Source organism: Alexandromys fortis, unplaced genomic scaffold, assembly GCF_014885135.2.
Source record: "Alexandromys fortis isolate MF-2015 unplaced genomic scaffold, M_Fortis_MF-2015_v1.1 scaffold_27, whole genome shotgun sequence".
Taxonomy (NCBI): Eukaryota; Metazoa; Chordata; class Mammalia; order Rodentia; family Cricetidae; genus Alexandromys; species Alexandromys fortis.
In genome coordinates, this window is record NW_026067952.1 from 7,163,417 (window position 1) to 7,191,144 (window position 27,728).

At 51.1% G+C, this 27,728-nt stretch overlaps 1 protein-coding gene and 3 long non-coding RNA genes across 5 annotated transcripts in view; 3 read left to right on the forward strand and 1 right to left on the reverse strand.

Annotated features, from left to right (window-relative positions):
- Window positions 1–62: 62 nt before the first annotated feature.
- Window positions 63–11,009, reverse strand: LOC126507034 (uncharacterized). Its single transcript, XR_007593404.1, has 3 exons — window positions 2,137–11,009; window positions 1,624–1,787; window positions 63–1,453 (listed from the first exon to the last, which is right to left on the reverse strand). It is a non-coding gene; the product is annotated as an uncharacterized lncRNA (long non-coding RNA).
- A 489-nt stretch (window positions 11,010–11,498) lies between these two features.
- Window positions 11,499–14,836, forward strand: Mafb (MAF bZIP transcription factor B). Its single transcript, XM_050151134.1, has one exon. It carries the CDS (start codon window positions 11,901–11,903, stop codon window positions 12,870–12,872), a length of 972 nt encoding a protein of 323 aa, XP_050007091.1. The 5' UTR covers window positions 11,499–11,900; the 3' UTR covers window positions 12,873–14,836.
- A 438-nt stretch (window positions 14,837–15,274) lies between these two features.
- On the forward strand, window positions 15,275–25,254 carry LOC126506806 (uncharacterized). Of its 2 annotated transcripts, XR_007593345.1 has the most exons (4): window positions 15,275–19,912; window positions 22,993–23,154; window positions 23,238–23,385; window positions 23,819–24,174. It is a non-coding gene; the product is annotated as an uncharacterized lncRNA (long non-coding RNA). The 2 variants fall into 2 exon arrangements; XR_007593346.1 differs by lacking the exons at window positions 23,238–23,385; window positions 23,819–24,174 and adding an exon at window positions 25,223–25,254.
- Window positions 25,255–25,298: 44 nt separating this feature from the next.
- LOC126507070 (uncharacterized) overlaps window positions 25,299–27,728 on the forward strand; it is a 42,813-nt gene continuing 40,383 nt past the window's right edge. Inside the window, exon 1 of the long non-coding RNA XR_007593412.1 lies at window positions 25,299–25,376. This is a non-coding gene — a long non-coding RNA (uncharacterized lncRNA). The remainder of the gene's footprint in view (window positions 25,377–27,728) is intronic.

Below are 27,728 nucleotides of genomic sequence, written 5' to 3' on the forward strand. Positions count from 1 at the left end.
TCACTACAGGTAGACACACAAGAGCTTTCACGCGGGAGGTGTGGGTGCAGAACATAAAGTCCAATCTTTATTTAAGTGGGGTTTTACCTACCCAGAAAAAGGAACAAAATCCCAGAGAGGTTAAGTGACTCGCTGAAGATCGCATAGTAAATGTCCCACTAAGTTAGGATTAGAACCCCAGATTGTCCCTAGCTTTGGGCACTTGAGCCTGGACATTCTGTACTTCTATGCTCCCATCACTGCTGGATCTGCTCTAGCCAGGATTCTTTACAAGTTGAAAGGGTGGTGTGGGGGAGTGGAGTAGGTTGGACAATCAAGCCTGCCAGAGTGGCTTCAGCCATCAGGGTCTGTCTGGCCTGTCTTCTAGGTAGTTCCTCTCTTGCCACCCCTATAGGTGTCTCAGCCTGATAACCTCACCTCCCAGGGCCTCAAACTTGAAGCAAAAATCACAGAAAAGGTGCAGAGCCTCTCTGGGAGCCAAGTTCTTCAGGCTCTAACGTGTAGCCCTGGTTATCCAAGCCTGAGTGTGTCCTCTTGCTATTGCCCCATCTTCCAGGGGAGATAAGAGTGTCTCCGAGAAGGATAGCAACTTAGAAGCCCACACTGCCTCAGTGGCAGGGTGGGATGCGGTAAAAGGCCAGGCCTCCTGTGGGGGCTGTACCCACACCTAACGCTGGTGGTTATTTTGTGAGCTCAGAGTAGCTGTGTGTGTGTGGAGGGGGGTGGGGGGTGGAGCTGGAAAGGATGCTCACCTAGGAAACAGCCTATAGTCCATGGTCCAGTTTGTCTAATGACAAAAGCCAAGATAATGATTGAAGGTGGCTTTGGGTTCCCTGGGCAGCCTCTGGCGCCAATGCCTGGGGGGGCTGTGTTGGCGCCTTGCACCCGGGGCATTCACTAATGGACTATGGCTGATTCCAGGTCTGATTGGCAGCCAGCCCCGAGGTCCTCGGGGAGATCCTGGAAACTGTGGTCTCCAATCTGGAGACACTGTCCCTTCTGGGAGGCCCCTGTGGGGGATGGGGTGGGGTACTCAATTTGGTCTGAGAAAGGAGTGTTTCTGAGCCCCTGGGTGAGACAGGAGAAACATGAAGTGAATTTCCTTTCCCCCCCACCCCCACCCACTGACTGCCTGGATGGAATGCAAGCCGAACTTCTAGACAGAGAAATACAACAAAGCTGTCAAGACAGGAGCTCTTAAGTCTTCTCTTCCTACCGCCTCCCTGCCCCGCTCCCCTGCCCCGCTCCCCTGCGTTGACAACACCCACTTCCATGCCAGGGTATAATGGAGCCAGTATCAGTGCTCAGATGTATTTTTAGATAACCCCTTGGGATATGGTGACCCCCAAGAGAAGCTAGAACCCCCTTCTTCAGTACAGAAGGGAAGAATGAACTCGTCTGGAAGGCTCCAACAAGTGAGGGCTTCCATATATCTGAGGAAGATATTCAGGGCCTGGGAGAACATCACAAACAAAGATACAGAGGAACAGATGACCATACAGGGGAAGCTGGGAAGGGACACCAGAGGGCAGACCTTTAAAGCAATGCACAAGGCCCAGCCCTCATCTGGCTGGCGACAGGGACCAACTGAAAGTTTTGGAGAGGGGGACAGAAAAGAAGTACCTGGGGTATTTGGGGTCTGCCCAGAGTCATGACAGACTCTTAAGCACACTAGGCAAGGTGAAAGAAAAGCGATGTGGTTGACCTTGGTCTAGGACAGTCAGTAGGCAGCTCCTTTGTGCAGCGCCCAAATGTTCCTTGCGCAGTGCCCAAATTTTGCTCGTTTACTAAAAGAGTGAGAAAAAGGCGCGTTAGGAAACTGCTGTAAAGCCCGTGCAAATCACCATGGTAACCTGATTAGCAGCTAAATTAAGTTCATGATTAAGAAGAAATAAATAAAAATAACTCTCCTCCTTAGCTGGGGCTACCCACTGGGCCACTGGCGGCTGAGCGGATGCTGAGGCCCGGACTGGCCCCTGCAGGATAGTTGAGGTGGGAAGCCCTATCTTGTCCGACTTGCCATGGGGCCACCTTAGCCCTGCCTCAGGGTGATGAGGCCCCTGGTGGTCAGGCCCTGTACTGCAAGCTGTGCTTCCATAGGTCAAAGGCATGGTTTTCTCTGCAAAGGTTCCTTACCTTCCGAAGGTGTCCTTTTGTTGTCCTGGACCAATCTTCCTCTATGAACACCCACATTCGATCTAGAGTTAGTTTTGGTTTTAGAAAAGCTAGGCTCGGCATTGGACACAGATGTAACCGGAGTTTGGTGCTCTCTGTGTATAAGGGGTTATGGAAACATAGGCGAGTCAGGGAGGGCTTCCTGGAGGAAAGGGTGCTTAGGAAAAACACAGATACGTGGATGCTGGACAGTGCTTACTTCTGGCGAACATTCTGTGTCTCCTGCTTGGAATGGACTAGCGGACGAACCTGGAAATAGGAGGGTATGGACCCTAAGGGGATCAGAAGGCGATTAAGTAACAGGAGAGGTGGGTGCACAGAGGGGAAGGAGCTTCTCATATTCCCTTTATGGACTTATTCCCGGTAAAAGCTATTTAGAGCAATGGCTAGAGTCAAAGGGACTTTGGGTCCAAGCTGAACCGCTTGGTAGCTGTGGCCTCTGGCAAGTGATTCGGTCGATGTGAACTTTAGCTCCTTGTTTATGACATGGAGGTAACCATGATCACAACGCCTCTCTACAAGGTTACTGGGGAAGATTGAATGAGATAAGAAATACTAAATGTATGTCATCCCTTGCATGCTTGCTATGAGTAAGTACTTGGAAAAATCTGCCTTGAACCAGTGGAAGACAGGGGATGGGATAGCCAGGAAGGGCCTGGCTGAGGTCTCCTTCACAGCAATTATTGTAGAAGCACTGTGGATGGATAATCCCTGCCCTGGCATTCCCATGCTTGTGTCTGACCCTTGGCTGTACTTCTGGCTGCTTCCAGCCCCTAATCCAGCACTGATGTGGGAGCTGGTTCACTCCCATGAGATAGGGAGCCTCCATATCCCCAGGAGCTTGTAACTTCTCCAGCTCAGGCTAAAACTTCAGCTCCTTCCTTCTTGTTCTTTTCACAGGTGTCTGTGACCTCCCGGCACATCCTGCTCCCCCTTCCTTCCTCCTTCCCAGTGATACTCTAATAAATCTTCTGTTTGCTTCTTAGAAGACCTAAATCGACACAGAAGGTCTCAGAGGGAGAATCCTGCAAATGAGTGTTTGAAGAGGGAGAAATGAAACCTAGTAGCTTTATGGGTGCTGATGGGGATGCTGCTAGGGATGCTGATGGGGATGTTGATGGGGATGCTGATGGGGATGCTGTTAGGGATACTGTAGGAGGCATCAGGAAATACTGATGGGGTGTCAGTGTCAGGAAATGTTGGTCTCTTCTTGAGTTCTGTCCTCAATTGTGGGTCTGTGAGCCCCCTGCCTCCACTGTACATGTATCAGTTGCCACTTTTTAAGTTTTCTATTTTTTTTTTTTTTGCACTAACAGAACACTAGTTCCTAATAGAAGAGCGAGAAGTGTTTAGTCTATTCTTTCTTCTAATCTCACAGAAGTCTTTGGGTCCAGTAGACATTCCAACAAAATCACACAAAACCCAGTGCTGTTGGGACCTAGGTTAATTTGGTTTTGCCTCCTGGTGTTTTGAGTTGCGCCGTGCTACTTTATTTGAGCCTTTTGTTTATTTCAGAGACAGCTATGTCCCCCTTCCTGGTCACACAGTGGGTAGTGGCAGTCTTGCTTCAGACTCTTCTGCTTGCTCCTTGTGTTGGCTAAGCTCTCTGTGTGGATGGCTCTGCCAGGGGTCCTCAGGGTCCTGGTTCCCTCCCCTCCATCTCCTGTTCTCAACTCCTTCTTCCCTCAGCCCCTCCCCCCTGCATGCCTGTCGAGATCAGGGAAGCTGAAAACCCAACCCTTACATCAAAAGGGAGCTTGAAAAATACTTGGAGCAAAATCTGCTAACTGTGCATCCTCGCTCTGTGCCGGGACCGATATTAAATCAGGAAATGGCACTGAACAGCCGCTCTAAACACAGAAACAAGGGTTGTCAACACAGAAACCAAAAGCAATCTCTAACAGGCAGAGGTGAAAGGATCTGGCACAAGGCCGGGATGGGGGCTGAGACCCAGGAGGGGGTTCCCAGGCTGGATTGTCTCTACTGTCTCTCCAGTGTTTAGAAAGCAAGCAGCTTCCCAGTTCTGTCCCTGAAAGATGGAAGAGATGGAAGAGAAGGAAGCATACTGTTTAAATACCGTTTGTCTTTCCATAAATGTCTGTTAAGCACCTACTGTGTGCCCCCACAGTGAATGAAAAGGATGCCTGCGCCTGTGGAGATGGTTTGTTGGCTCCTGGGATAGAGTGGGATAGAGCTCCAGTTCCTTGGCCACTGGAGTGCTTGCTCTTACAGAGCTTTGTGGCTCTGTCTCCTGAACAGCTGCACCCAGGGGCCCAGGAGACAGGGCCCTTGCTTGGATGACTCTGTCAAGTCTTCTTGCTTCTGTGTTTGATAAATTTCTGCACCTCCAAAGCCCCAGGCAAGTCTCACCTCCTCTCTTCAGCCTTCTCGGCCCCTTCTAGCAGTCATTTTCTTGAGCCCTGATGGCACTATGAATGTACTGTGACCAGGTCTCCACAGCACCTTCCCAGCTGCAATGCAAGGCCTGCAATTTCCTGGATGGAGGAGCCCTCGCTTCCCAGCAATGCTTGCAGAATTGACATAAAAATGAAAAACCTTGATAAAAATCCATTGTTGATGGATTTCCATCCTAGCTTCTAGATGGGAAATTAAATAGGTACAATCTTGTTGGAGGCTAATTTGACAATATTAACATTGATAATACACCTATCTTTCAATCTAGCAATCCCTCTCCTTGCTTTGAAGAGAAATGCTTGCACATGTGTTAAAAGACACATGCATAAAAGCTGTTGGTGGCAGCGTCGTTTGCAACAGAGAAGCTCAGAAACAGCTTAAATGCCCATCAATATGGGACTTGCTCTTTTAAAAAAGAAGAATAAAAAGAAAAATGACAGGGCATCCATTGGGCAGAATTCTGCACATACATTAAAAAGAAAGAAGCAGATGTAGGTATATGACATGGAGGTCACTAAATAAAACAAGCTAGCTGAGGCTGGAGACAGAGATGCTACAAGAAACATTGTTGCATATTTTACTCCAAGAACCTGGTCTTGTGCATCTATAAAGGGAAAAAGAACCAGAGTGGTCATTGCAGTGCCTGCCTGACCGCAGCCTGGGCTTCATCACAGTCCAGCATCAGCACCATTTTTATCAGCCTTCTGCGATGGAAGGTGCTATTCACTTCCTCAGTAGCTAGAAATCGGCTCCCCAGCTGGAGGAGCATCCAGGCAAGTGGGCTTGGGGTACCAAATCACCCCATTCCTTGGGTTAGTCTGTGAATGTTGGGAGGAAGGAATGAGGCTTTGATTAGGGATGAATGATAACAAGGGGGAGGAAGGTACTGGGGCATGCAGGAGAGGTCTGAGGGTTCAGAGATACTGAACAGTAAGCAAGTCTCCGAGTTTACCAATTCCTTCATCCACTCACTCATTCATTTATTGCATAACTATAATTGGATACCTCCTGCTGTGGGTATTATGCTGGCTACTGGGAACCCAGAAACAGCCCCCAGGAGCTCAAGGTCATCTCGTGTAGTTTCTCCAAATGTGTTTCCATAACCTGTGTGGTTGAATACTCTGTGTTTTCAATGCATTTTCTCAAGTGAAAATAATTTGGACTGACTGATCAAACCGCATTTGGCCTCCCCAGTATTGTTTCCTAAGGCTTTTCTCAAACCTGAGGTCTCCCTGATCCACCTGGCAGAAAGGAGGGGCAGAGAGGCCTGAGCCCTGTTGTCTGACAACATGGAATGGAGTTTTCCTAGAATGCTGTGGATGTCTTCTGACCCCCAAACCCAGCTACAACCGAAGTCCTCCTGAAGCCTGGGAAGATCCCCCATCCTACCTTTTCTAAGTCCTTCGGAGGCAAGCAGCCAAGTCATTCTGGGTAGAGGGTGGTATCATGTGCAGAGACCCATGGCTGAAAGCAGCTTAGTAGGCGGAGAAACTTAAAAGAATGGGTATGCCTGGACCATTAATGGGGGCGTAAAGGACAATTAGGGTCTGGTGGGAGACATCACATGCAGTCCTGTAAGGGAGTAGAGCTCCGGAGCTAGAATGACCGGTCTCTTAGAGCAAGACTGACTAACTCCGTGAAATAGCAAAAGTCAATCAGTCCATAGCCAAAGCCTCTGCTGTCTTTTAAGCCGTGGATGAGGATAGCTTGGATGAGGGGGGTGGGTGCCAGGTGGGGAACTGGAGGCCGGAGGTGGAGGGAGACCGCAGTTTTGGTCAGGCCGTGAGAGGTGAAAGCCAGGATGTGGTTTCAGTGTCTGTAATGATGACCTTGGGTGGCCCTCAGGTGTGGTGAACAGGGAGTGGCACTGGCTGGCACTGGCGAGCCTTCGCCCAGCTGTGGCCGTTAGCAGTGTCAGCTCCATCTATGTGACCACAAGCCACATCCCCCTTCTTTTCCCTTCTTTCTTCTTTCTCCCTCCCCTCGTCTTTCTCTGACCCTTCTCTTCCTCTTCTCCTTCTCCCTTTCCTTCTATCTCCCAAGCCTCTCCCTCTTTATTCTCTGTCTCCTTCTTTCTCAGCTGTTTAAGAGAGATTTGACTGGTACTTAAGGTCAAACTCAGGACACAGGCAGGGCCACCAAAGTCAGGACTGAGACTCAGAGCCAACCTCCGTGGTCAGCAGGCCAAGGGTGAGGGACAGGATGGCAAGACGGTAAACCTTTCCTTTGGCTGGCAGTTCACGGTGGTTTTTTGCTGTCCCCACACAATCAGGGAAGAGGGGGAACCAAGGGGTTCATGTGGCATCCACAAAAAAGCAGTCAGACACTTCCCTTAGAATTGGGAAGAGGCTCAGCAGTGACCAGAATAGCCACTGGTCTCTCAGAGAGTTGGAAATCCCCAAAGAGACAACAGCCGGAGAAGACCCATACAGGCACCTGCATCCCTGGGGGGTGGGGGGTGCTGTCTACTCATGGTAGAGGAACCCTTCCCCCACTGCACAGGATTCTGAAAGTCAGAGGTTCTGGTTTATCACTTCTGTGTAAATTGAAATGAATCACGTAACCTCTGAGAGTCTCTCCCTCTGTCTTTGGGTGAGCTAGTGATGACCTTGCCCACTACAGAGACCTCTATAGGTGGGCTGATGGAGGAACAAGAAGCTCTTAGGACTCTGATGTGTATCCCCAGCTACCTGCCTGCCAATCTGTGCAAAGTAGGAATAACAAGAGCTGCTGCTCCGTGAGAAATGTGAGAATCAGAATCCAGCAAAAGTTATTTCAAATTCCTGAGTGGGTGGAGGTGAATGTTTTCGAGAAACATCTCTTTGAGGCCATACTACCCAGTGGGTTATGGAATGTGAGCCTGGTGTGTATTCTACAATTTTCTCTCAGACACACTAAACTAAAGCGAAGGAAAATGGACATTTCTTTTGTAGTACAGATCCCTGCTCTGCTTAGCGCGGGAGGGGTTCTCCATCTTCGACTGGCAGATGATATAACTATGGTTGCTACAGGAGTACCAGGACCTATCATAGTACAAAACCTTGAAAGCGCTGGTTTGGATTCTGACGGCGGTTGTATGTGGCCAACCAGACTAAGTGGAAGTAGTAGCTGCTGTCGGAGGAAGAGGTAGGGTGGAACGACCTCGAGGCCCTCGCCCCCTCCCCCCACTCGCCTCTTGGAAGCCATAGACTTCCGGAGGTTTTCAGGGAGTGTTGGCAACAGGGCATCTTCTTCCTTTAGGGTCCCGTGAAGGCAGCGCAGAACTCCAGGCTTCTTGCAAGAGAAGTGTGGGTGACAAAGCGTCCGAAGGCAGGCTTCTGTAGGCTTTCTTTCCAAACGCTAGTCTCTTCCCTGTAGAACTCAAGCCCTGTGACCCTTGAATTTAAGGGCTTCTGCTCGGCAATCTCGGATAGTAGGATCCTGCTCTCTAGGGGGGCTGCGAGGGTTGCGAGTCTCCAACCCCTACACGTAGACAGCTGCGGTTCCCTACCCAGTACTCACACTGCACACGGGCACACTCCTCCCGCGTGCCATAAACCCTACTCCTACACTCACAGTTCCGCCTACTCGCTCACTAAGCACCTGCAGTCCTCCCTCTGGTAAACCTGGGTGAACCGCGCACCTCAGCGCTGAACGCAAGTGCCAGGGCGCCGCCCAAGTCTGGAAGCGCAGGCACGAAGGCGCGCCACTGGGTATCTATCAGGTTACCCCGATGGCGTGGCGGAGATGCCACGAGGGCAGCACCGAGATAACCTCACGTTCTGCCTCGTGCTCTTCAACGTCTTGGGGAGCAATTTCTTCCCCTAGAACAGAAGTGCCCCAAGGCCCCTCAGCGTCCCTGTATCACTGCGGTGAAGTTAAGGAATTCCAGGACGATGCAACCGGGTTCGCTTTGGAGTAAAACAATCTCAAAGATAAATCGAAGCGCTAGATAGAAAACTGCTCCGTATAGGGGCTCTAGCCGCTGGCAATCCCGGCTTTTCTTGGGCTCGCTGGAGGTTGCTTGGGTCTCCGGCCTCTTTCCCATTGCTTCTCTCTCCGCTTCCAACATTCCAATCAAGCTCCCAGTCAAAATGCGCACCAGCACCCTCTCCATCTCTCCTGTCTTTCAGGGTTGGGGTTTGTCCCGTCCTGCAGTGATACCCAGGACCGGGAAGAATCCCGCACAAGGATACCGAGAGCGTGGTGGCAGTTGGGAGATAAACGTATTAGCCCAGGAGTTCCAGTTCCGAGACCCTGCAGCAGAGCACATCAGGAATTAGAATGGGGGAGGCTGGACCATGAAATAGAATAGGCTGTGAGCAAAGGTCTTCACTTGGGGCAACCTTTCTACCCTTCCACCCACGAGATCTCTCTCTCTCTCTCTCTCTCTCTCTCTCTCTCTCTCTCTCTCTCTCTCGGGTAGAAGCAAAGAAACGGGTTTTGGGGGGGGGTGAGCATAGAAGCCGCGAGATAACTCAGCTAAGGACCAGAGGAAGATAGTGGCTCCAACAGAGAGGTAGTCACAGGGACAAAGAGGGGCAAAACTGCCAGGACAAAGGCCGAGTAATCCAAACCCAGAGAGGGCAGCGCATCTACTGGGATTTTGCAACTACTGGTCTGTGGCTGCAAGAGTCCTCTTCAAGGGCCACGTTCTTGAGAAGTGGGTTTCAGTCCTCAGTGGTGACGGAGACTCTCGGGGAACAAGCACAGCTCTGCTGAACTCCGCGGTACTCCGGGGAGGGTGTGCAGTGAGGCACGCACTCGAGAAATGCTGCGTCTCAGATGGCTAAGGGAGGGAGCTAACGCTGGAGCCCGGTGGGTGTTTAGAGAGTCTGCCTGTGGTGGTAGAGGCTGGAACCGCTGTTTGCAGAGACCTGGAACTCTAAACCCGAAATGTCCTTAAAACGTCCCATTGCCGAGCTGAGGTTCGAGCGTGCGCTCTCCTCGCTCTCCTCCTGCGACCGCGGCTGGGACAAGGCAAGTGGGTCCCTAGCGCCCATCTTCATCTGCCAGAGGTTGGGGCGAACGGCCCAGGCAGGCTCTCTGCCTAGGCGGCCGAATCATTTCTGCCAAGAGTTCACTTCTCCAAGGGTTTGAGATTTTCTCAGCCATTCAGTGATCTAAAAATTTTAGGTCAAGTTTTAGTTCAAATACGTTCACTTTGTTAAAAACAGACTCCTGAGACCACTGTCTGCCCTATCTTTCCTAAGGACCATAGAGAAAGGGTTTTTCTTATTTATCGGAGTCATATTTTTCTTTCTGTTACAGGTTGTCATTGACGCGGGCCACCCGACCCCCGTGCGCAGTGTTGGCTGGCGGTCCTGCGCAGCCCGGCAGCCAGGACACACTCACCTAGCACGCTTTCGGCCGCTTTTCTTTCCGCGTCTTGAGATGGGAAGCCAGAAAGCGACGCGGGAGGCGGGTCCGGTCTCCGGATCCAGCGAATAAGACATCTATTCGCTTTTGATATCGGGGTCGGGGAGGGGGATCTCAGAAAAGTCCCATATTTCCTGCCTTTCTGGCCCAGGGTAAGGAGGCTCCGTTGGCGCTCTACAGCCCCTTCTGAGAGTCTAGCGTTCTGCGTTCCCGCCTCCCACCTCCCCGTCTGCGCTCCAGAGAGGTTTCTCACCGGGTAGCCCTGGAGCCTCTCCACCTGGCGTTTTCATTTTAGGGCACTGATCTTTCCAGCTCGGGACCTTCCCTAGAGGGGAGTAGCCCACAAGCACACCCCGAGGGCTTGGGTATGGCATTTCAAAGACAGCAACCGGGAAGAACTCGTGGTTGAGTTCGAAGATGGGATCGCACGATCTATGCATAGTTCCTGGGGAGTCTGTCCAGGATCCCAGGGTGCACACAGCCTGTGTTCAGACCTGGCTTGGCCGGGTGAATTAGTAAGACCAGTATGGGTCCGAAGCGCCGTCCAAGCCTGCCGGCACCGAACCAACCAGTTCAGGGCGCCTTTGCGCACCGTGGCCACTTGGGGTCGCACTTTATGCCTGTTTGAACCTTAGCGCAGCCTTCAGAAGCTTGGATCAGCTTAATCCTTACAAAACGTTCAGACAAAAACAGGGCCCCGTTCCCCAGTAGCTCAGAGCCACTCGGTGCACCGACCGGTGTTGGTCTCTGCTCCGAGCCTCGCAGTACTCAGGTTCCCATACGACTGGCCAGTGAAAGGTATTCAGAGCCTTTGGGCAGACTCTTTCTTGTTTACCTTCTTTGGGAGCATTTTGTGGGTGAGGGATAAATGAACAGAGCCCAAGCGGTGAGACCACTGTCTCCGAGCTCAGTCACCAAACCGGCGCCTCTTGGCCTGAAGAACCATCCTAGAGGTTAAGAGTTAGGTTTGAACAGAACTCTTGGAATCCCAGCCCCGCCCTCCCCCATCGCATACAGTTGCGCAGACCTCCAGAAACACAGGCTCGCACGACACATATTCACTCGGCCCGCGGCGCCGAGGACACAAGGAGCGTCGCCCACTGGGCGGGGGCCGCTTGGGAACAAAGGGCCGGGAAAGCGTCCTCCAGGCTCTTATTCTGAGCCTACTTGAGGGTGACACGGGCCGAAGGTGGGAGTGCAAAGAGTATATAAGGAGGCGTGAGTGTAGGCAGGGGGTTGGGAACGGCGGCTTGGTCCAGAAGTGGGGCGCGCACCGAAGGCGAGTGTGCGGGGGGACCTCAATTCAGAGGGGGTTGGGGGTTGGGCCGGGCCGGCCGTCCCACTCGGCTACAGCGCTCTCCTCCAGGCCTCCGAGGCTTTGGGGCTCCTCCGGCCTCCAGTCAGCTGACGCGGGGGGCGGGGGAGCTGTCAGGCACGCCCCGCCCAGCGTCGCTGGGGCCGCGGGGGCCGTGCAGCCATTGGCCGACACGCCGGGCCGCTTGGGCCCCCGCGCTCCTGTGACATCAGGAAGCGATAAAAGGCGGCGGCGGCGCCAGCTCCTGCACAGCTGCACCGCCGTGCTGCGAGCGGCTGCAAGCAAGAAAGCCCTAGAGCCAAAGAGCCAGAGAGCGAGCGGCGGGCGCTTTGCCCCGCGCCTCCCCTCTGCCCCAACGCGCACCTCGCCTGCTTCTCCACCCCGCCCCAGCTCGACACCTCTCGGTCCCGGCGCGGCCGCAGCCCCGAGCTCCGGGGCAGCTCAGGCAGCCTCGGGAGGACTCTCCGGCGCGCCGCCGAGTCCCCAGACAAAGGCTTGGCCGGCGGCCCCGGCCCGCAGCGCCCTCGGCTCCCCGCCTCCCCGGCTTGCCGCTCTTCGCCCCCGCGTTTGGCTCGGCGCGTCCCGGCCGGCCGCAAAGTTTCCCCCGCGGCAGCGGCGGCTGAGCCTCGCTTTAGCGATGGCCGCGGAGCTGAGCATGGGGCCAGAGCTGCCCACCAGCCCGCTGGCCATGGAGTACGTCAACGACTTCGACCTTCTCAAGTTCGACGTGAAGAAGGAGCCGCTGGGGCGTGCGGAGCGTCCCGGCCGGCCCTGCACACGCCTGCAGCCGGCCGGCTCGGTGTCGTCCACCCCGCTCAGCACACCCTGCAGCTCGGTGCCTTCTTCGCCCAGCTTCAGTCCGACCGAACAGAAGACCCATCTCGAGGACCTCTACTGGATGGCGAGCAACTACCAGCAGATGAACCCCGAGGCTCTCAACTTGACGCCCGAGGACGCCGTGGAGGCACTCATCGGTTCCCACCCAGTGCCCCAGCCGCTACAGAGCTTCGATGGCTTTCGTAGTGCGCACCACCATCACCACCACCACCACCCTCACCCTCACCACGGGTACCCAGGAGCCGGTGTGACTCACGATGAGCTGGGCCCGCACGCTCACCCGCACCATCACCACCATCACCAAGCGTCGCCGCCGCCGTCCAGCGCTGCCAGTCCAGCGCAACAGCTGCCTACCAGCCACCCGGGGCCGGGACCGCACGCAGCGGCCGCAGCGACGGCTGCGGGTGGCAACGGGAGCGTGGAGGACCGGTTCTCAGACGACCAGCTGGTGTCCATGTCGGTGCGTGAGCTGAACCGCCACCTGCGGGGCTTCACCAAGGACGAGGTGATTCGCCTGAAGCAGAAACGGCGGACCCTGAAGAACCGGGGCTACGCCCAGTCGTGCAGGTATAAACGCGTCCAGCAGAAACATCACCTGGAGAACGAGAAGACGCAGCTCATTCAGCAGGTGGAGCAGCTTAAGCAGGAGGTGTCCCGGCTGGCCCGAGAGAGAGACGCCTACAAGGTCAAGTGCGAGAAACTCGCCAACTCCGGCTTCAGGGAGGCGGGCTCCACCAGCGACAGCCCCTCCTCTCCCGAGTTCTTTCTGTGAGTCGTGGCGGGTCCCGGCCCCCGCCCTTGCCCTGGCCCAGACTCCCTGTCCTGTGTCCCTAACCCTGGACTCCCTGTCCCTGCCATGGCCCCGGCCTTGACCTGTTTGACTCGAGAGAGAGGGAGGAAGGACGCGAGGGCCACGGGTGACGGGCGGAAGCACGGGTGGGTAGGGATCCTTGGCTCGGAAGAGAGCGGCGCAAGCCAGCGCAGCCTGCTAGACTTGGGCAAAGTCAGAGGGACCCCGGCGGGTGGGAGGTCCCGGAGTAACTTTTTCTCCAGGCTGAAAGGCCGCAAGGCCTTTTCCAAGGAGTCGCCAAGGCCGTCTGGACACTTCTGGCTCTGGGAACTTTGTGAGTGCCAGGCGGCCGATTCGCAGCCCAGAGCTCAGGTCGCCCCAGGAAGAGCAGAGGAGAGGAGAGGGACTCTGGAGTCCCCGAGGGCGAGAGGCAAGGCTGAGGAAGGAAGAACAGACAGATCTGTCTGTCCAGAGTCTGGAGAACACTGGCTCTCAGCCGGAGACGCGGGCCTCAGTTAGGACATTCGGCGCGCGAAGAAAAAAAAAATTTCATCAGTTTTATTGCCTGCTCGATTATATAGAAAAATACGAAAATCTGCATTAAAAATATTAATCCTGCATGCTGGACATGTATGGTAATAATTTCTATTTTGTACCATTTTCTTGTTTAACTTTAGCATGTTGTTGATCATGGTTCATAACCCCCTTGTTTCTTTGAGTGAGTAGGGATGCAGTTCCAAAACTCCTGCGGCTGCGGCTGCGAGAGAGCGGAGTTTCAGTCGCCGGCCGGCTTGTAAATTACCCGCCCGGCCAAACCACACTGAGAACGTAGCAGCAAGCTGAGTCTTTGTTTGGGTTTATTATTATGGCATTTTTGTTTGTAAGTAAAAATAAAAAAAGATAGAAAAACAACCAACTTTGTCGTGGGGAACCTTTGGAATTTGTATATTCGGTCCCCTTTTCCTTCCCATTTTTTTTTTCAGTTTCTTTGGTGTTGAGGGAGAGATTGCGAGGGAGGGAGATAACTGTGGACATTCACACCTTGGGTGCAGGAGCACGTCCTCAACCCGGTGTTCTGGCCAAACTGACCACCCCCTGCTCCCCAAGAAGAAAAAGAAAAGAGATCGGGCTCCTTGACTTTTCATCCCAAGGGCTGGCTTGGAATCCCTCCAGGAAGGTGTTAATTGCAAGCCCCCCCACATGGTTTAGGGTGAAAGAACTCCCCCTCCACCTCTTGCAACTTGTCAATGGTGACCTAAGCTCCCATCGAATCAAATGCCATTCTCAGAATGTACCAGAAACCCACACATAGGCAGGTAATGCTGCAACTTCCAAGTGCGTTCTTTAGACCAGTGCATTGTGTGTCTCCCTGCTGTTGGGATAGCAGGGACAGTTATTGGTGGTGTCCCCACTCCCGTCGGTTGTACAGTAGTTAGAGGGGAGGTCTGGGTGTTTTTCTTTATTGTTACTTTCATTTCTGCGGGTCAGTAAAAGGATTTAAGTTGCACTGACAAAAATACCAAAATGAAAGCGTACTTTTTTTTTTTTTTAAGTTCCCATCTGAATTTGCTGGCGCTGCTGGCTGGATGCTTTTTCTGTTTGTTTTTGAGTTTGTATTAGTTGATAAATTTACAGTAATAACAAGATTGTATGAACCGCATGGTGCTTGCAGTTTTAAATATTGTGGATATTCGTCCTGCATTGGAAACGAGCTTTGGTTTTTACTGATTCAACTGTGTTGAAATCAAACTTGCAGCAACGCAACAGAAATTGTTTTTAATTTCATGTAAAATAAGGGATCAATTTCAACCCCCTGCTTATGATATGAAAATATTAAAATCTAGTCTTATTGTAGTTTTAATTCAGACTGGTTTCTGTTTTTTGGTTATTAAAATGGTTTCCTATTTTGCTTATTAAAACCATTGAAATGGCGTTTATTTAGAGGACTCTGTGTTTCCATGACTTTAATACTCTTGTTTCTTCAAGAATTTCTCTTGAATATCAAGTTTGGGGCATTTGTTAGCAATGGACCCCAAGCAAGGGCGGGCAGATCAGTTCTCTCCAGTGTGTGACTGAGTGTGCTTTATGTGAGCCTCAAATGTGTCCTCTGCTTTCCACCCAGGTTCAGACCCAAGTCGAGAGTGCATCTGTACGTTGAGAGAGGGGGCATATCTGAGAAAGACACTCTCCAGTGCTTTCAGGCTTGGTGATCAGGGCCAGAATTGGGCTGCCAGCCGGCCTGCAGCAGGGGCAATGAACCACAGAAGCCGGGCCAAGAGTTGCCACCTGGATAGAGGACGTTAGGTCTTTTTTTTTTTTTTTTTTCTTTTGGAGTCCAGGGCCAGTTAAGTTGCTTTTCTTGCCTTCTGCCTGGGTCTCAACATCCTTCAGCCAGGCACCACCGGGCAGCTTAGAACTAGTCTGCAGGCTCTAAAGGGAGGCTTGCCCTCTTTTCTCCGAGGTTGATGGGAGCAGGTGACACCAGACACTAGATGTAGGGATGCCAGACCTTCTCGGTAGGAAGCTCCTCCTTGGAATTTCTTCCCAGGTTAGTATGTTCAGGGTACACAGGGCCAAGCGCCCTCAAAAAAAAAAGACACTGCATAGAGGAGCTTGGATGTCAGTGTGTCCTCAAATTGGAGGCTGAAAGGGCTTAGGCTGGCTATGACCGTAGCCTGAAGATTCCTGATGTGGAAGTGGCCCTAGGCCGCTTCCCTTTCCCTGGTCCTATGAAGGTCAGTACTACCTTGTGGCCCACACTCCTGGTGGCCTCCTTAGAACCTTGTCTGTCATTTAGATTGCCTTTAGACCAGTCTCTCTCTGGCATTGGGGCAGACTGCCCAGACCTTAGAGGAGCTCTCCTCTTTTGGCAGAGGCTAACTCTCTGTGGAACTTCCTGCTTCCACGTAGATTCTACTATGCCTTGAAGTTCTTGTCATTGGAGTTCCTAACAGGGAATTTCAGGATCCAGATGGGGAAGTTATAGACCCAAGCAGGGAAGCCCAGTCGGGGACCTGAGTAGGGGGTCGCCTGGAAAAGAAAGGGAGAGTAAAACTTCAAGGGAACAGATTTTGGCTAGAATCCTGGGAGCTTGGGCTAGTGATTGGCATCTCAGGAAGAAGTTTGGGGGCCTAAACAAACAACAGCGACAACAACAACAAAAAACAGAGCAAAATAATACTAACCACGATCCACACCTGTAGTGCGTCGGTGGTGTGACTTCAGCTCAGAGTGATTTCCCAAACCCATTCAATTTTCCCAGTGGAGACAAGGTTTGGCAAGCAAGGCTTCGGCCTCCATTTGGAAAAAGGCAGCCGAGCCCGGTTCTCCCACGTGTAGGTGGGAGTGATCCATTTGTAATTCCCTATGCAAGCGCCACTACAGGTACAGATATGCCACCTTTAAGGAAACAGGCCTCTCTTAGGGGAGTATCTGAGAGACTCCACTGTGCAGGTCCCTGCAGTGATAAGAGGGGATCAGGGACTTCTGGTGGCAGAGGCTTTAAATTTGGTGGTCTGATTCTGTCTAGAACCATTCGGAACAGACTAGCATTGTCCACTTCGGGCAATGCCTGGATTTTAGGAAAGGCTGTAAATTCCAAAGAATTGTCTTTATTCTGGATAGACACTTAGACACACCCAGTGAGGTCACCATCCTTGTGCATCCAGAAAGGACAAGAAGTGCCACCCACTTAGAGTTGCCAACTGAGTTTGGAGATGAGATTCTAGGCACAACCCTAGTGACACGTTGTCACACCAGGGCACCCACACCCTGCACTCACGCTGATGGCCCTGGCGGTACTTTAGTGCCTGATCCCAAATCACCCATTGAATATTAACTCCCTCCAGGCCACAAACGGAGGAACAGCTGGGTAGAGCCGGCAGCTCTTTGGAGAGGGCCAGGTCTTGTGGAATGCTCTTGAGAGCGGGTTTCTGTAGCAGGCAAGCCCCTCTACTTGCAGCCCGCCAGCAATTCGGGCCAGAATGCCACAAGCCAGGGAAATGGGACGTGGATAGCCAGGACCTCCAAGGTGCGTCCAGCGGCGGTACTCAAAAATCTTTATCCTTCTTTTTGGTTTCTATTTCTCCCTACTACTAGAGGGCAGCTCGGGATCCTACACTCCCCACCACCCACTGAAGGAAAAGTTCTCCCTGCACCAAAATCTTCTAGGCTTCCACTGATCCCACGTAGACAAGCTGGCGCCTGCAGACAGAGACGCACCCGGAGACAAAAACGCACAGACACCAACACCGGGAAGCACTCAGTGGGCACTCGTAGGCTCTATCTCTGGTTGCCTTATTTGCTGGGGCAGCTGCTGCCCTTCAACAGTCTAGGCGCAGTCGGGTTTCTTCTTCCCGGTGATATCTCACCGGCTTTAAGAACCTGGGGCAGTCGCTGCTGTCACCTCCTTCAGTTCTTCGGGGAGGCGCTCAGGTGCCCGAGGTTCAAACAACTCGGTGTACCTTCTCTAAGCCTCTTTTTCTCTGTATGTGCATCTCAGTCTCACCCTCCTCTCTCTCTTCCTCCCTCCCCTTTCTTTCTGTCCCCATCTCCCTCCCCAGCCCCCATTTTCCATTTCTTTAGCCTTTCCAACCTAATCTTCCATTTTGTTTACTCCCCTGCCCTTTAATCCAGGGCAGCCTGAAAGCTGTTCGCAAGCCAGGCAGGAGGAAGGAGGGATGGCCAGGCGGGTCTCCAGTCTGGGAGTCACCACTTAGCGTTCTGCACCTGTGCTGTTTAGGGTCTGGGCTTCCCTCTGCCCACTCTCCAGTTTCATTCCATTCCCGTGGCCCTCGCTGTGGTTGGCTGGGGCCTGCAGGCTGACACTCTGTTCAAATCTCTAGGGAGACTGAAGCTTGCAGTCACAGTAAGTCTTTGTCGCTTGCCTCTGGGCTTTTCTGTGGCAGGACGGCTCCCTGCCCTTGCCAGTTAGAGGTTCCCATTTTCCTTTTATGCTGTTCAGGGGCTTCTGGGCCAAAACTCACAGTGGAAGCCACACCATACACAACACTAGGCTGACTCTGTGACTTGGAGGCTCAGTTTCTGCCAGGAGGGCCAAAGGCCTCACACAGTCACAGGTCAGCCCTCCTCCCAACCCGTCTTCAGTTTATCCCTGGTCCGGAGGGAGCCTGGAAACTCTGGAGTAGAGCATGGAAGATTCTCTTGTGTGCTTTCAGATGCAAAGCTCCTTTGTCTTCTGGGCCCTTTGATTTCCCCAAAGGAATACTCTGGACCCCTTCTTGAGTAACTTTCACTATCTGCAGTCAGAAGGCTCTGGTGTTTAGATTTATAATGAAAGGAACTCTCCCCCCTCTGACCAAAATAAAATTCTTCCATCGCATATCCTTGGAGGCAGCATTTCTCCAGCCCCTCAGAGAGTCAGTTCCTCGGGAATGGGAATAGCTGAACTGGGCTGCTGCCCAGCACTGCATCCAGGGAGGACAATTCTGATAGAGTGCGGGGCTGGTCCTGTGTCTCCAGTGTCATCTGAGCATCAAGAGCAGGCAACCCTGGGCTTGCCTTTGAAGGATGGGGCTTTTCTGGCTCAGAAGACAGGGCCTTTCTTTTGTCTTTTGTCAGGGAAGGCTACTGGTGGAATCTCCTTTTCCCATAGTTCCTGGTCAGGAAGCATTCTTTCAGTGTGGGGGGGAGTGCATTCACCAAGCCCCCCCATCAATTCCTCAGCATCCTGTGTAGCTCCTCCTGTCCATCTGCACACCTTCATTGGTCCTGTACACATTTCCATGCCTTTTCCATTCTCCTACGCACGTTATCTTAACCGGTACATTTAGATAATATCAGAGCTGGCTGTTCTCACTTGGAAGAAATTAAGTATGTGAGAAAAGTTGCAGCTCCAACACGAAAAACCACCTAAATTAATAATAAGGATTTGTTCTGAAGCAGAATTCAGTTGCAGCAGCCTCGTGGCGTTCTTTGTGAGTGAAGCTACTTTTAAGTAAAACAGCAGCTATTCATTATATATTCTGTTTTATTTTATTTTATGTTTTTATTTTTTTAAAAAAAATGGATGCTGTCTTCGGGTTGGAGAGGGCAGCTGCAGAGGTGGTGGGGGAAGGCCTGCCTGGAACTCTCTGTGAGAAACAAACTATTTTTGACGTGGGAAAGCCGATGAAGTCCATACATCTGTGTTGTGGCACTTTCATTTTGGAGTGCTGTGTATTTTACCTGGGCTGAGACTTCCTCGTGTGAATGAATAGGGATGGGTACTTGACGTACTGTTTGAATAGTCTTTTTGAGGGGTGGCCATTGCTCCTGGCCTATTGTTTTACCAGATTCTGCAGCCCAGGCTGTGTTTGTCCCTCACTCGGGTTCCCTTGTTTCTTCTGGTCTGTTGCCCTCACTTCTCTGACTCTGCCAGTTACAATTCTGTCATTGCGTTCTAGCCAGAAGGGACATAGGAGCATGCTGCCCTGCAGTCAGCTTTGTCTGTTCAGAGTGAGTGGAGCAGGGCTGTATTTCCTAACATGGGGCGGCGCCTGCCCCCGACATCCTTTATTTCCTGGGGATCTGAAGAATCTGGTACACGGGATTCTTCCAAAGGATGTGGGACGGGTAGGTCACAGAGATGTGGTCCAACTATTGGTTTAGTCTCAGGATATTTCACTTAACTTGGTAGTATAAGTTGGTGTTATCCAAGGGCCAGAGGTGGAGGAGGGAACAAGGCCCCGTAGTCACTAGGGAAAGAGTCTAGAACAGAAATCCATACCTACCTAGTGATGAAATTTACTGTTTTGCTATAAGCCTTATAAATCCTTATATAAATTTCTCATCAAAGACATTCAACCCTTTGTAGGTGAGGTCAGAAAGAGCCCCCTTTGGGGGTTGGTTTTCCCCCTAAGCCTCTGCACAGGGTGGTTCTTGATTTTCTAGCTGGATACTTCATGTTTTCCAATCACAAGGCTTCCTGCCCAGGTGAAGATGTGGACCGTTGGCACAGACAGCACCTTGAAGACGAGGGTGTCAGTGGGAACTGCAGCTGTCACTCATTCTGCTATCTGACGGTGAGTGATGGTGCAGAGACTGTGAGTGTAGAAGTGGCATCCTTGTCCTGGAACCTCGAGCTATGGAAAATTAACAAGCAGTTCTCTCACCCTTCATCTGCTCCTGACTGAACTTTTCAATAAAGGGATCCTAATGACGGAGCAAGTGTTCCTAGCAGAAGCAGCCTCTAGGTGAGGCGATTGGCAAAGGTTGTTTTGTGTGCAATAGTGAAGCTTTGGATCTCACATAGATATGTTTCTGCTCTTAGGGCTGGTCCCCCAATGAATGCAGACACACACACACACATACAAACACACAAGCACACACTCATATTTACATATGCAGAGGCAGAATTTGCATGTATACATCATATATATATATGCTGTCATATTCACTTGTATGTATAACTCATTACGCATGTACTCAAATGCATGTATCCATGTTAGATGCATACATATCTAAATGCTCATGTTCATGCAGTTATAGTGTGCACGGTGTGTACAATTATGTACACAGACGTATGCCTCTATACTCAATCAGAGCATTATTGATTACACATGCACACAGGCTTGTGTAAAATGTATAGGGCTCCTGTGTACCCTCAGAGACTCACACATACTCACACCCGTGTGTGTGTGTGTGTGTGTGTAAGTGAACACTAGCCTTTATGCTCATTCACACACAGGCGTCATGTAACAAGGGAAATGCGGCACCAGTGGGGTTAATGGAGGCCCCAGACTCCCATAAATATTTATAGGAAGCACTCAAGCTCTCAAAGTGGGAGACAAAACCTCTTGTCTTGAGCCCCTGTAAATCACACGGGCTGCTGTGTGCTACCTGTCAGATCCAGGTTGTTCTCTGCGAAGGCGACACATACGTGCTGGAGCTGCTGTAGCCAAGGGTCAGAGGTGACGGGGACAAGGCCCTGTGGTCATCTCTTGATAAGAGTCCCCAGGAAAGGGTCTAGAACGAAAATCCATACCTGCCGAGTGATAAAATTTAATTTTTGTTACCAAGCAAGCCTTATAATTTTTCTATAAATTCCACATCAACGACATTTAATTCAGTGTAGGTGAGGGGGTCAGAAAGAGCCATCTTTGAGGACCAGTTTTCTCCCTAAGTCTCTTTGCCCAGGGTGGTCATCCCACTGCCTCACCAGGCATCCATCAAACATGTCGGGGTCATCCCACTCTTAGGGACACTGCTTCAAGAGTCAAGTGAAGCAGCTTAGTCCTCTGCTGCTGCTGCTGCTGCTGCTGCTGCTGCTGCTGCTGCTGCTGCTGCTGCTGCTCTTGCTGCCTGCTGCATGCAGGCCTACAGAGTGGAGAGGCATTTTGTGACTATGCGAGACTCCGCTGCTCAGTGGAGGGACAGCATCTCGAGCTGATTGAGGAGGTATGGTCCTGGTAGAAGCCATATTTGATACAGTGTGTGTGTGTGTGTGTGTGTGTGTGTGTGTGTGCATATGTGTGTGTGTGTTTGTGTGTGTGGTGATGGTGGTAGTGTGTGTGTGTGTTCCAGATTCAAGAGCGGCTCTCATCCACCAGTTTTGTGTCTACTGGATCTCAGGATCCCAGGCTGCTGCGACTGTGTTCAGTGCAAATTCTATGCTCGGTTTTGTCACCTGAAGCTGATCATCTGCATGCTGGGCACTATTCTAGGATTAGATAAAGCAATGAGCGAAAGCATCAAGCATCCCTGCCTTTCTGTTTCCGGTCTGATAGGAGAGCAGAGATGCCCTTCAGGCAGCACATGGAATGCCCACGTGCAACAGAGCAGCCTGACCCCTGAAGGCATCCACACAGCAGAGAAAAGAGAGCAGTCAAGGAGGGCTTGGTGCATGGAGTTGGTGCATGACTAGAGACCTGAGGTCCGAATAGAAGTTATTCAAGTCAAATGGGTAGGAGAACACTCTGGGCTAGTGCCACCACATGGATGTTTCCATGGTAACGGAAAGCTTTTTTTTTCTATGTTTGTGCCATCTAATAAGCTACAGGTGGTGGTTGAGACTTTGAATATGTGGGAGGCAGAGGCAGGCGGATCTCTGTGAGTTCGAGACCAGCTTGGTCTACAAGAGCTAGCACTAGGACAGGCTCCAAAACCACAGAGAAACCCTATCTCGAAAAACCAAAAAGAAAAAAAAAAAAAAAGAAAAGACTTTGAATATGACTCAGGCAACTGAGAATCTGAATTTTTATGAGTGTCGTGTATGTGTATATATGTGTTCACGAGTGCTGTGCATGGGTGTGAATGTGCATATGTGGGAGCGCATTTGTGTGTGTGTGTGTGTGTGTGTGCGTGTGCATGTGTGTGTGTAGTGCATGTGTGTGTGGTGGCCCAGAGGTCAACAGCAACTATTGTTTAATGCAGAGTCTCTCCCTGAGCGTGGAGCTCATCAGTTAGGCTGGCCAGGCTGGCCAGCAAGCTTGATGACCACGTCTGTATGTTTCAGTCTTCCCAGCCCTGGGATCAAGGAGGCACGCCTCTGTGTCCAGCTTCTGTGTAGCCACTGGGGATCCAGCTCAGGTCCAGATACTTTGTAACAAGCACTTTATTATCTGAGTCTTCTCCCAACCCTTCAGTCTCTGTATCATTCTCCAAAATCTCGTTCACCATCAGAGGTTGTACTTTTGGACACATTCTAGTTTCTGTGTGGAGAAAGGAAGGGGCATCTGATATTTGAGGGCACAGGGTGACCATAGAAGGGGTTTTGAGCTGCATTTTGGGGGTTGTCTGTCTTTTTCCCTCCTTCAACTTATCATTTTCCCAGCTCTAGCCTCATGAAAAAAAAACCTCCCCAAATAAACTGTTCCCCATTTCTTCCTGAGCTGAGAAGAAAGCAACTGAGACTAATTCTCTTCAAAAGGAAAAAAATATGTCTGAATTTAGGACTCGCGATTGTATTTCTCCTAAAAAAGGGACACAGCCGAAGGCAGCAACCCTACTGTTTTAAGCAGTTGCTGGTTTGGGGGGAGCAGCTCTGTGTTCCACACACTTTGTAAACCCTAGAAAAGAGTCTTCAGTGTCCTCCGAAGGGCGGGAGGGGAGGAGGGGGGAGAAGGGAAAGAGCCTTCCACAGTTTTGCCTTTTGTTTCCACAGTCAAGGAGGATGTTCTCAGAAAGCAGAACCTGGGTGAAGGGGCGGGGCATACTTGAAGAAGGACATTTCCGCTGTCCAATAGGACTGAAAATCAGTGAGGACAGGTGGCCATGGATATTGGTGGGAGTTCAAGCACTGAAGGTTTTCAGCCTCCGCGTTTCTGTAAGTATCTGTTTTTTTTTTTTTTTTTTTTTTCTCACTCATGGGAAGGAATCAGATGTAAATTTGCTATGTCTGCTTCACAGCTGGATGAATAGTCCGGGGATTCTCATCAGCCTTCAGAGCTGAAGACAATAAGGACCTCCTAATGCCACAGGGCCATGTGAATGTCTGCAGGTCCTTATTACCCCAGGTCTCAAGGACAGGGTGATTTCTTTGGGACAAATCTTTCAGGTACACCATCCCGAAGGTCCTTGATCTGTTGGTCAGTTCAAACATCTTGTGGGCTCCACCCATCCCTCGGAGACTGTTGTGGTGTCTTTCAAAAACTTATTCTGGAGCCCACTACTTGCTTGCTTACAAACTCAACAAGTGATTGGTCTGACCTTATTCTAGAGGAGAGCTGTGCTCCAAATTTTACTCTCAGATGCTAAGCACAGATTCTAATGACATTTGGAGATGTCAAGGGACAGAGGCTAAGTGGAGAGCCCCCTCTCCCAGCACCCAACAGCTCGTACTCTCACATGAGTCCTTTTGGCCTGTCCAAAATCTTTGTGTCCTTCAAGGTTATAGATTATAGATTCCTATAGTACAAAATATGTCATTTGAATCCTATGAATCCTCTGTACCACACATTTAAGTCTTTTTTTCTTTTTTTGGCTTCTAGTCTCTAAGAAGGAGGGCCTACTGTGTCTCCAGGGATCACCACCATCTCTGCTTGCACAAAGAAGGGGAGTTTGCCAGGGTTCCAGCTTTCAAAAAGTAGGGGCTTCTCCCTGGTGGTCCCTTCCAGTCTTTCTTTCTGTCCCATCTCCAGTCCTTGGTGACTGTTGACTTCAGAACCCCTCTCTACCAGGAGCCCATGCTGCTACACTATGCTGGGACTCAGGCAGGGGACCGTCATCTTTCAGTCTGGTCTCTTCAGGCTTACTCTTAGTCAAAAAGTAGAATCACTGGGTCCAAGCTGCTACAATTATTAATATGTCATAGTTTATTCTGTGGGCTATGGGCACATATATGTAAAAGTTCCACTCATATTATTAAAAGGGTGGTGTAGGCATCAAAGACATTGATAACTTTAACTTTTTCATTTATTTATTTATTTATTTANGGATCGAGTGCTAGGCTTCAGTTATGCTAAGTGAACACTCTACTGGCCGAGCCATGTCCCCAGCTCCCATATTCTTGTTCTCTCCCTCTCTCATTTTTTGAGACAGGGTTTCTCTTTGTAGCCCTAGCTCTCCTGGAACTCGCTCTTTAGACTAGGCTGGCTTCCACCTGCCTCTGCTTTCTGAGTGCTGGGATTAAAGGCGTGCACCACCACCACCTGGCAACATTGGTAACTATTAATGGGACCTAGAAAAGGACATGAGGAACCCACTGTATAAGACGTATCCTATTTTAGTCTTTGTGAATGCAAAGGTCTGGATCTAACAAACGCCTTCCCCGTGCCTGGTACTGTCAAATGGTTTGTGACTCTCCAGCCACTCACACAACCCTCCCAGTAACTCTAAGGGCTGGGAAGACACTGTCCCCATGTTCTGAATGAGGAAATAGAATCACAGAGAGGTTAAGCAATTTTCCTAAAGATGGCCAGCTAGTTAGCAGTGACAGTGTTCAAACCCTAACAGACTGAGTCTGGGGTCTGTATCTTCAACTCCAATTCCTTTTAAGGCCAAGGGTTGGATGATGGGTGACTTTGTAGCCAGCTGGAAAATGTTTAGAGGTTATCATAAAGGCCAGACTTTGAGAAGAGCGCCCCCTTCAGGCCACTGTGCATACTCTTCTTAAAATGCATGTACTTAGGGGCGCTGTTTTAAAAATATTTATTGACCTATTAGCAGTTAGTTGTGCTCCGAAACCGTCTACGGCTCCCATTACTTTTAGAGCTTTGTGTATGCTAGCCTTCAAGACTCTGCAGTCCTGGGTCTCTATGCTTCAACTCCTCATCCGATGCTCTGGGCAGACTGACTCCGGACCCTGTTTGAGTGCCTCTGACTTTCATACTTTATCCTAAGCATTTTTTTTAATCTACAAAGTTCCCTAACATTCACATTTTTTGACTTTTGAGGTCACTGTCCCAAGCAAGCAGTCTAGGAGGAGGAGGAGGAGGAGGAGGAGGAGGAGGAGGAGGAGGAGGAGGAGGAGGAGGAGGAGGACATCTTCCCTTCTTTCTTGTCCTGGGCCATAACAGGACCTTGGAGGAACTCATCTGGTGGAAACAGGTAAGGCAGGCCAGCTTTATTCTAGCTGCTTTGCTTGCTGGCTGTAGGGACCTGGGCAGGCCATGCCACCTCTTTGAACTTCAGTTGCCTCTGAGGCAAATGGGGAACATCTTGCCCACATCTGGTTTCGGGAGGGATCTCTGGAGCCACAGCTTTTTAGAAATACCTGGTGTGGGTGCATGCAAGCAAGGGGGCGGGATGAGACGGCAGATGCCATCGTCTGGTGGCTGCTGCGGTGATGGCTGGCACAGCCATGGAAATTCTCGCATCATCCAAGCCATCTCTGCTCTCTTCCGCTGTCCAGAGCCAGCCCTGCTGGAGGAGCAAGCCTAGGGAAAGGCTGCTAGAAGCAGCTGCAGAGACCGTCCAGCAGGTCTAACTGGTTTTCCTCTGGCTGAGACCTAGGGTTCCAATAGCTCTGAATTGGATTGTGAAGGAAAGCCTGGAAGGCAATGTGCATACCCCAGCAGGAGTGCTGGAGGAGTGATTACAGACAGAGCACAGACAGAGCCAGGAGGTCCAGCCCTGAGAGTGAACGTGCTCACCCACAGGGACTTTGTTCAGATGCTCAAACCGGGAACCTAGACTGAGGCCTTTGGGCATTTTCTCAAGGAGGGACACCCGCTTGGCCTTGATGCAAACTTGCCTTTCACCTGGGAATCACATTTTAGAGAGAACATCAGGGTTCTTAGCTCTTGGGCTGGGGTCCCTAACTTGATGAGAACGTAGCTTGTTTTGGGTGTCTGTGTTTCTGTGAGTTGCTGTGTGGATGCACATGTGTGCATGTTTATCTACTCATGGAGACTGCGTACCTGTGTGTGCACGTGCACACCAACTCATGGAGACTGTGCCCATTTGTGCAGAGCCCACAGAAAATAATGTTCTTTAGTGATGAACAGGCAGCAGGCTGGGAGGTGGGTTGTGTGGAATTACGATTCATGGTAACTTTCTTCTCTGTCCTCGAAAACCAAGAGGGAAGTGGGCACGTGTCTGCTGCCTAGTTTTATGCCAATTTGACACAAGCTAGAGTCACTGGAGAGGAGAAAGCCTAAACTGAGAAAAATGCCTCCATGAGACTGGGTTGTAGGCAAGCCTGTAGTTTATTTTCTTAAATAGTGGTTGACGTGAGAGGACCCAGCTCATTGTGGGTGGGGCCACCTGTGAGTAGGTGGTCCTGGGTTCTATAAGAAATTAGGTTCAGCAAGTCATGGGGACCAAGGACTCCTTCATGGCCTCTGTTATCCTTAAAAAACGATTCCCGGGCGGGTTGGCGGAGCCCGCCATGAGAAAGCCGCTACAGGAGGGCACGCTTCCTTGGCCCACGGTGGTGGCAGGTAACAGACACGTAAACACAGGTAATAGCCATAAGTATTTATTAAGGAAGAGGGAGAAAGAAAGACAGAGAAAAGAGATAAAAGGAGAGAGGAGAGATAAAAGAAGAGAGAGAGAGAAAACGCGTGCGCACGCCAAGGAAGCAGAAAGAGGAAGGGTCCCAAGATGGCGACGGGCAGGTCAGAGGTTATGGGAGTGGGCGTGGCTAGGGCAGGGACCGAAAGAAGAACAGCCTCGGCATTCCCGCCTCCAGGTTCCTGCCCCGTTTGAGCCCTGCCTTGGCTTCCCTCAATGGACTGCGACTCTGGATATGTAAGCCAAATAAATTCTTTCCTCCTCGTGTCGCTCTGGGTGGTGGTGTTTCATTACAGCAATAGAAACCCTAAGTAGAACAGGAATTGATTCCAGGGTGGTGGGGTATTGCTGTGAGAGACCTAACCATGTGTTTTGCGGGGGGTGGGGGGGGACGACTTCGAAAACTTTGTGTGGGAAAAGCCATTGAGTGTTCAAAGCTTGGTGAGTTGGTCTGTGGGAGCTTGGAAGATAAAAATGTTGAGAACAGGGCAGTCGATGGAGGCCTGGCTTGTAAAGTTTCAGAGGAAAGTTTGACAGTCCCTGAATCAGGGCCATTTGGTATTTTGAGTTAAGAATCTGTGGTTCTGGTTAACTGGGCCTGAAGAATCGGCTATGATTAACAAGATACAAGACCCACTAACGTGAACCCTTCGTTTTCCTGGACCAATGGACGCTGGTCAGCTGGAACTGAGACGTTAGTGGTGATTAAGAGGAGCCCAGCATCACTGAGGAGAAATCTTCTGGGAAGTGTTTCCTCAGACCCACCACAGGCAAGCTATGTTCCAGAGGCCGCCAGGATTGCACCTCATGCTGGCCGTGGAACTTGGTGAAGAGTCACCTAGGTGGTGCTGGTTTTGAAGTCACGGAGGGCAGTTGAGGCTTAGCACTGTGTGGCAGGGTTGGAGTCCCTGAAGAGAGCCTAGGAGAGGCAGCCCGATTGCAGCA

What these genes read in the sequence shown, in the direction of transcription:
- Mafb (XM_050151134.1), top strand. Translation starts at nt 11,901, where the DNA reads ATGGCCGCGGAGCTGAGCATGGGGCCAGAGCTGCCCACCAGCCCGCTG.